The 8,988-nt window shown below is 44.3% G+C and overlaps 1 protein-coding gene across 6 annotated transcripts in view; it reads left to right on the top strand.

Moving 5' to 3' along the window:
* ARHGAP22 (Rho GTPase activating protein 22) overlaps window positions 1–8,988 on the top strand; it is a 182,082-nt gene that overhangs the window by 2,878 nt on the left and 170,216 nt on the right. For 4 of the 6 annotated variants that reach the window (XM_010854417.1, XM_010854414.1, XM_010854415.1 and 1 more), the window contains exon 1: window positions 8,116–8,398. In XM_010854417.1, coding sequence (XP_010852719.1) covers window positions 8,347–8,398 — 52 coding nt within the window. In that variant the 5' untranslated portion in view covers window positions 8,116–8,346. Of the gene's footprint in view, window positions 1–7,674; window positions 7,853–8,115; window positions 8,399–8,988 lie in introns of those variants that run through there. The other 2 variants (XM_010854412.1, XM_010854411.1) reach the window with 1 other exon arrangement.

The raw sequence follows: 8,988 nt of genomic DNA, 5'->3' as shown, positions 1-8,988 counted from the left end.
ATCAGAGTCTTTTCCAATGAGTCAACTCTTCGCATGAGGTGGCCAAAGTACTGGAGTTTCAGCTTCAGCATCATTCCCTCCAAAGAAATCCCAGGGCAGATCTCCTTCAGAATGGACTGGTTGGATCTCCTTGCAGTCCAAGGGACTCTCAAGAGTCTTCTCCAGCACCACAGTTCAAAATCATCAATTCTTTGGTGCTCAGCCTCCTTTATGGTCCAACTCTCACATTCATACATGACTACTGGAAAAGCCATAGCTTTGACTAGATGGACCTTTGTCAGCAAAGTGATGTCTCTGCTTTTTAATACGCTGTCTAGATTTGTCATAGCTTTTCTTTCGATGAGCAGGCGTCTTTTAATTTCATGGCTGCAGTCACCATCTGCAGTGACTTTGGAGCCCAAAAAATAATCTGTCACTGTTTCCATTGTTTCCCCATCTATTTGCCATGAAGTGATGGGACCAGATGCCATGATCTTCGTTTCTGAATGTTGAGTTTCAAGCCAGCTTTCTCACTTTCCTCTTTCACTTTCATCAAGAGACTCTTCAGTTCCTCTTTGCTTTGTGCCATAAGAGTGGTATCATCTGCATATCTGAGATTATTGATATTTCTCCCAGCAATCTTGATCCCAGCTGGTGCTTCATCCAGCCTGGCATTTTGCACAAGGTACTCTGCATATAAGTTAAATAAACAGGGTGACAGTATACAGCCTTGACGTAGTCCTTTCCCAAATTGGAACCAGTCCGTTGTTCCATCTTCAGTTCTAACTGTTGCTTCTTGAGCTGCATACAGATTTCTCAGGAGGCAGGTCAGGTGGTTTGGTTTTCCCATCTGTTTAAGAATTTTCCAGTTTGTTGTGATCCACGCAGTCGAAGGCTTTGGCGTAGTCAATAAAGCAGAAGTAGATGTTAGGGCTGTGCTTCATTTTGTGTTAGTTTGTGTGTATGATATTCATTCTTTTCCTTGTGTCTATTTCTTTCCAATGTCATTTATGAAAAGACTCTCCTTTTCCGCTGAATTACCTTGACATCTTTTTTAATTGAAGCACACCTGATTTACAATGTTGTGTTGGTTTCTGGTGTACAGCAAAGTGATCTCATTTTATGTATGTGAATATACATATATGTATGCATATATATTCTTTTTCAGGTTCTTTTCCATTATAGATTAATACAATATATCAAATATAGTTCCCAGTGCTATACAGTAGGACCCTGTTGTTTGTCTGCTTTATATATAGCAGAGTGTATCTCTTATTCCCAAATTTCTAATTTATCCTCCACCCACCTTTTCCCTTTTGGTAATAACCGTAAGTTCGTTTTCTACGTCTGTTTTTATTTTGTATATAAATTCATTTGCATCGTTTTAGATCCCACACGTAAGTGATATCTTACGGAATTACGTTTCTCTTCTTCCTTACTTCATCTAATATGATGGTCCCTGGGCCCATCCGTGTTGTTGCGAATGATGTTATGGCATTCATTTTTATGGCTAAGTAAAATTCCATCATGTATATATATGTGCATAGAGATACATGTATGTCATATATGGTGCAGTCATGCCCCCTGTACTCTGATGCAGGCGGGCAGGGAGAGGCAGGGGCCTGCCCAGGGCACTTGACACAGAGGAGACAGAGGCCTGAGGCCCTGTGTTTTCTTTATCCGTTCATCTGTAGTTGGGTGTTTGGGTTACTTCCATGTCTTGGCTATTGCAATTAGCGCTGCTATGAACGTCAGAGAGCATATGTCTTTTTCCGTTAGAGTTTTCTCCAGGTATTTGTTGGGGAATGAGATTGCTGGACCACACGCTAGCCCTGTTTTTAGCTTTTTAAGGAATCTCTGCACTGTTCTCCGTGGCGGCTGTGCCAATTCACATTCCCACAAACAGCGTAGGGGTCCCCTTTTCTTCACACTCTCTCCAGCACGTATTATTTGTAGACTTTTTGGTGGTGCCTTTCTGACCGGTGTGGGGTGGTGTCTCACTGTAGTTCTGATCTGCATTTCTCTAATAGTTAGTGATGTTGAGCACCTTTTCATGTGCCTGTTGGCATCTGTGTGTCGTCTTTGGAGAAATGTGATCTTCTGCGCATCTTTGAGATTTGGGGGTTTGTTTTCTTTAATACTGAGAAATATGAGCTGTTTGTATATTTTGGAAATTGATCCTTTGTTAGTCTCATCATTTGCAAATATTTTCTCCTATTCTGTAGGTTGTCCTTTTGTTTTATTTATGGCTTCCTTTGCTATACAAAAGCTTTTAAGTTAAATTAGGTCCAACTTATTTATTTTTCCTTTTATTTCCATTACCGTAGGAGACAGATCAAAAAATATTGCTGCAATTCCTTTCAAAGAGTGTTCTGTGTTTTCCTCTATGAGTTTTATAGTGTCTGGTATTACATGTAGGTTTTTAATCTATTTTGAGTTTATTTTTGTGTATGGTGTTAGATTAATTTCATTCATTTACATGTAGCTGCCCCGTTATGCCAGCACCTCTTACTGAAGAGACTGTCTTTTCCCCGCTGTGTATTCTCGCCTCTTCTGTGAAAGGTTAGTTGTCTGTAGGTGTGTGGGTTTACCTGGGCTCTGTGTCCTGTTCCATTAATCCATGTTTTTGTGCCAATACTGTGCTGTTTTGATTACTGTAGCTTTGTAATATTCTCTGAAGTCTGGGAGGGTTATGCCTCCAGCTCAGTTCTTTTTCCTCAGAATTGCTTTGGTAATTCAGGGTCTTTTGTGACTCAATATAAATTTTAGGATTATTTGTTGTAGTTCTGTGAAAAATTTCATGGGTAATTTGATAGGGATCTCTTTAAATCTGTAACGTGCTTTGGGTAATCTGGCCATTTAAGCTATATTAATTCTTCCAATCCAAGAGCGTGGGCTAGTTTTCCATTTCTTTGACTCATCTGCAATTTCCTTTATCAGTGTTTTATAGCTTTCAACATGTAAGTCTTTCACCTTCTTGGTCAGGTTTATTCCTAAGCATTGTTTATGCAATTTTAAAAGCGATTTTTTTTCTTACTTTTTCTTCCTCTATTTTATTGTTAGTGTAAAGAAATGTAAGGTAGCTCAGTGGTAAAGACTCTGCCTGCCAATGCAGGAGACATGGTTTCGATCCCTGGGTCAGGAAGATCCCCTGGAAAATGAAGTGCAACCCACTCCGGTATTCTTGCCTGGGAGATCACATAGATAGAGGAGCCTGGCAGGCTACAGTCCCTGGGGTCACAAGAGAGTCAGAAAACAACTTATCGACTAAACCACAACTGCTACTCTGTCTTTTGTTCAGAGCATTTAGTTCATTGACACTTAAGGTGATTATTGCCAGGTATGTGTTTATTGCCATTTTAAACCTTGCTTTCCAGTTGGTTTTGTATTTCTTCTTTGTTCCTTTCCTTTCTGTTTTTCCTTTTGTGGTTTAATGGTTTTCTTTTGCATTATGCTTGAGTTCTGTTCTTTTTAGTTTTGTGAATCTATTATATGTTTTTTTATTTATGGTTATTCTCATTTCCGAGTATGTTAACACATTACTATATCTATTTGGCTTATGCTGGTAGTCATATAAGCTCAAACACATTCTTTAAAAAAAAATTAAATTTTCTTACTCTCCTTTCCCACATTTTATGATTTTAATGTCTTATTTTACATCTTCATGTTATCCTTTTGCTGTTCATGGTAGTTATAATCACTTTCATAAAATTTTTTAATTTTTTTAATCTATGTACTGTACTTGATTTTTAAGTGATCTCTATACAATCGTTTTTTATATTTGCTTTTCCTGATTTGATTTTTCTCTTTCCTAAAGATTTTTATTTTCTATTTAGAAAAGAACTTTCAATATTTCTTTTATTAATATAATAGGCTTAGAATTGCTGTATTCTTTTAGTTTTTGCTTACCTGAGAAATTCTTTATTTCTTCTTCTGTTCTAAATGATAATCTTGCTGGTTAGAGTATCCTGACAATACAGGTTGCAGGTTTTTCCCTTTCAAGACTTTGAGTACACCTTGCCACACCCCTCTGTCCTGCAGTAGAGAAAGCAGCTGATAGCTTCCCTGTTACTCTTTTTCTTTTGCTGCCTTTAGAATCCTCCCTTTGTCTCAACTTTTGCTGTTTTCAGTCCCCTTTCTCTTTTTCCTCCTTCTGAAATCCCTTATTATGCATAGATTGGCACACTTTATATTATCCCATAAGTTTCATGTATCATGTTTTTTTTTGTCTTCCTATCTGCTGTTCTGAACGGGTGACTTCCATTCTTCTGTCTTCCAGATCACTTACTCATTCTTCTGCGTTATTTAGTTTTCTCTTGGTTGTCTTTAGCTTGGTTTTCATCTTAGCTGTTGTGTTTTCTAATTCTGATTGGCTCCTCTTTATGGTTCCTGGTTTCTTGTTGCAGTGATCAACATTTCTATCAATAGCTTTTCTTAATCCTTTCAGTATTTTTATTACCCTCTTTTGAACTCAGGGTCTGGTAGACTGGAAAGGTCTATTTCATTGTTTGTTTCAGGGGATTTTCTTGTTCTTTTATTGGGGGTACTTCCTCTCCTTCTTTATTTTTCTTATATTTCTCTGACTCTGAACTTAGGAAAAACAGTTTTCTGCTGTGGTCTTGAAGGGCTATTTTTATATGGGAGTGTCGCCTGCGTGAGTCTAATACTTTTGGTGCAAGGGCTGTTATTGGTACGGATGCTTGCCATGTCTTTTCCTTAGGGTGTGCTGGTCATTGTCCCCTTGGCGGGGGATGTGATTGGTGTTTTGGTGAACAGAGTTTGCACTGGATGTTGACTGGGGCCTCCTTTTTGCCCATTAGGGCAGAGTCTGCTCCCCAGGTGTTGAATTAGAAGCCCCCAGATCCAGTTCTAAGCTGCAATGTGAGATAACTGGGACTGGAGTCCTGCTGGGGGTGGAGCCACTGAGTATCCCTCCGCAGGAGCTGCCCACTGGGACATATGCTCTGTGACGTCATCCGCCACTCGTGTGTGCTTACAGAGTGCACGGTTGTGGCGCTGCCCTCAGCCCCACTTCAGCCGTGAGAATACAGACCATCAGCCCAGATGTCCCTTAGGTGCTGTGCTAAGAAGGCCATTGGTGCAGATCCACCAGCACCCGCCACAGTCGCGCACCCAGACGCTCCGTGGTAATGCTGGGAATCAGCCCAGTCCTTGGCCCCTTCTCTGAGTAAGTGTACCCTTGAAACCCCACCATTGCTGATAGGAGACCCGGCCCAGCCAGGGGTGTGCCAGTAATCCCCTTGGATGTCCCACAGGTGCTGCACTCGCATATTTCCGCCTAAATCTCACAGGCAGCCTCAAGAAATCAACTCAGATTTCATCCCCACTTACAAGCTGTGCACCCATGGGGAACTGGCTCAGATTTCAGCCCTGCCTCCACGTGTGGGCAATCTCCCTGCACTTATGTGCTCCCAGAGCCTCTGATGGTGGAGCTGTGCCCACTCTGAGCATGCCAAAACAAGGCTGGTATGGCAGGGCCAAGTGCCCCTCCCTTCACATGTGTTGACAGAGGGGCTCCTGTCGTGGACCCGGGATCGGGACCACATACACCCCCAGCTGCAGTCTGCACCACACTCCAGGCCCTTCCATCTGTCTGTGCAGCCACACCACGTCCTCTCCCCTGGCCTGTCCGCTGAAGCCTGAGTTTCTGTATCCAGCCACTGCACACACTGGCAGGCGTGCGTCTCGGGCTGGGGAGTGCAGTGAGTTGGCTGGAACCATATGTGCCAGTCTCTCTCTGCCCTACCTGCCACAGGCTGGCTGCTGCACTCACCTCGGAGCCTCTGAAGTCCCCTGTCTATCCTGGCTGATCTCCCAGGCGGCGAAGGGCATTCCCAGGATGAGGGAAATTTCCTCTTCCACAGCTCCCTTCCAGGGACACAGGTCCCATCCCAATTCCTTTTCTTCTTCTGTTCTACCTAGTTATATGGTGATCTTTTTGCGGTTTGGTTTTGTGAGGTCTTCTGCCGGAGTTCAGTGAGTATTCTGTGAAAACTGTTCTACGTGTAGATGTATTTTTGATGTTTTTGTGGGAGGAGGTGTGCTTCAGGTCCTTCTGCTCCCCCACTTTGATCTCCACTCTAGCATTTTTTAATAAGGCAGCCTTAATGAAGATGAAGCAGACACCTCAGGAAGCAAACTGGAGAACTGGGGCAGAGGGAGAGTCTGACTTGGTTGACGTTGTCAAACTGCAGGATCTAGCCATACCTGAAGTCCATATCATGAGAACTTCCTCAATAAAGAAGCCAAAATACTCCTCTTATCTTCTAAGCCAATTTTAATTGTCTTTTTTGTTTCCAGCAACTGAAAGAATCTTACCTAATCATCCTCTTTTGACCAAAGCTAAAAATGGATACTCAGAAGGCATATGGGTAAAAAAAAAAAAAAAAAGAAGGCATATGGTTGCCAGATAAAATATAGGTCACAGAGTTAAATCAGAATTTAGATCAGTTACTAACAATGAATAGCAACAGTACCTTTATAGTAGATGTTATATCCCTTGAAATATTTGTAGCACATTTATACTATATAACAGGGAATTCCATATTTTTATTTGCTAAGTCTGGTAGCCCTATTTCAGCCACATGTCCATATTTACACTACTGAAAAAAAAAACTGGGCCTGGACACAAACCCAGAGTTTTTAATTCTAAAGCCACTACTACCCCAGGTCATGCAATGGCGTCTTCCTCTCACTCCCCACCCCCTCCATCACCTTCCCAGCCTTGTGTGCTTAGAGGGTGTGAAGAGATGGCACTCTGTCCCCAGAGTTCTCTGAGGTCTGTTCCGGTTTCAAGGTTCTCAGGCTTGGCGCTCCTCTGGGTCCTTGGCTTTGCTCTGCCGCTGCCTCTGCTTTGGGCTCCATCTCTCTTCTCACTCTGCTCTTTGCCCCGACTTCCCTTTGCAAGCCAAGCCACTGTTCGCTTGGTCCCAAGGACATGCTGCCGTCTCTGGTTGGGGCTTTGTTGTTCTCTTCCAGCAGTTTCACTCTCACCCACCAGCTTCCCCGGGTCAGTCCGCAGAACAAGCCTGGCCCCTCTACTGAGCTGTCCCTGTGTTCCCCTGAGAACACCAGAAGCAGGAGCTGTGCCTGGTCCCCAAGGCATGGAGCGGGGTGCAGCCCGCTGAGTGCCGTGCCGCCGCCGCAGTCGGGAGTGGAAGGGACACGCCCACAATGACCGCGGGCGGTTGCTCCATCTGTGTAACACTAACTGGGGGACTGCCCTGGAAGTCCAGTGGTGAAGACTGCCTTCCAATGCGGGGGTTGTGGGTTCCATCCCTGAACAGGGAGCTAAGACTCTACATGCCTCAGGCCAAAAAAACAAAACCAGTATTGTCACAAGTTCAATAAAATAAACTTTTAAATGGCTCATATTTAAAAAGTCTTTAAAAAGAAACAGTGATTGGTTCTATAATCACAAACATGAGGCAAATTCAACACAGCAGAGGCAGGGGAGCAAAGAAGACAAGAAAGGTGGTCGAGAGAATGTTCTCTTGGCTGTCCCTGCCCCCGGGAGTCGGGCTCAGTCTGTGTAAACCCCCTGCATATTTAAATAGGATGACATGCCCCTGCCTTTCCGGCGGTCGCCAGCACCACGTGTCAGTGATGCTGAGGGCTACAGAAACGTCACTTGGCTGTTTTCTAATCAGGATTTTTCTTTTTCATTTTCCACAGCTATAAGATATGCGATGATGATGCTAAAGTTCCAGACATGGAATGAGATGCCGTGCTGTTAGCCGCAGTGTGCCAGGGTGAGGGTCTGCCGTGGGGGCTGCTGGGGCTGTGTTTCCCCATCCGGGTGTGGGGCCCGTGTCCTTCGTCTCCCCACTCACAGGACTGCTGTGCACACCAGGTGAGGGTTTGCAAATCACAGTTCACGTTTGCAGGTCACTGTTTGCAGCTGGTTTTGAAGCTCTCTGGAAAACACATCTCCTTTTAAATGGAGGCCAGCCGATTGAAAAGATTAGACATATCTGACAGGTGTGAAGGGCTTTGCCATTTTATACCCACCATCTTATTGACCCTCCGTTCACTCTGAGGTGTGGTTCATCCTTGTTCCCATTCTGCAGATTTGAGGAACTGATACCCAGTGGTCTGTGACTTGCCCAACGCCATTCCACAGTCCCTAGGACGCTTGCATTTAAAGGACTCATTCCTCATAGAGAAGCTTCTTGTTTGAAATCCAAGAAAGCACGAGATAAAGGGCATTCTAAATATATTTCTTTTCTATAGATGCTGATCTCCTATTACTGGAAAACAGGAATTAGCCTGTCTGCTTGAGGATGTGGTTGGTTCTTTATAAAGAGGACATACAGGAAAGCTTGCACATAGAGCGCCAGCTTCATTATGCTGCCGACGGCTCCCAGCAAAAGGAGGACATTGGCAGCCAGATATTTCGGTAAGAAGTTGATTTTATTGTATGTGGAGTATGATTACCTTTGTTCTTAGCTTCTTGCCTGGGGGATGGGGTCACTTGAGGCCACCCAAAGGAGCTATCTCGGTCTTATAAGCTGAGAGAAAGCATCTAGGGGTGTCTGTGATCAGGACCCGGGCACTGACTGATGGCCTAGCCCTGACCCCTGAACTCAGGAGCTGGTTATGTCTGCCTGAAAAACAGAGCCTTCAACATGACCACGACTGTCAGGGGCCCTGGCTCCAATGGCTCAGGGCTCTGATGACAGTCAGATTCTGTGAGAATCTGTGTACCCACAGACCACAGTTGCAAAAAGTCATCACAGGGAAGGCGGTACATCCTGAGGCTGCCCTGTATCTTGCTTGGAAGCAGTCAAGCCCAGCAGTTCATTCAGAAACAGCAAGGACGGTTCTGCTGCTGCTGCTAAGTCGCTTCAGTCGTGTCCGACTCTATGCGACCCCAGAGATGGCAGCCCACCAGGCTCCCCCATCCCTGGGATTCTCCAGGCAAGAACACTGGAGTGGGTCAGTAGTCTTCAGTAGGCTGTCCCGGAGATAACTTAGACAAAGTGGGGC

Source organism: Bison bison, unplaced genomic scaffold (genome assembly GCF_000754665.1).
Source record: "Bison bison bison isolate TAMUID 2011002044 unplaced genomic scaffold, Bison_UMD1.0 scf7180017864341, whole genome shotgun sequence".
In the NCBI taxonomy this organism is placed as follows: Eukaryota; Metazoa; Chordata; class Mammalia; order Artiodactyla; family Bovidae; genus Bison; species Bison bison.
This window is presented reverse-complemented; position numbering and strand designations above follow the sequence as displayed.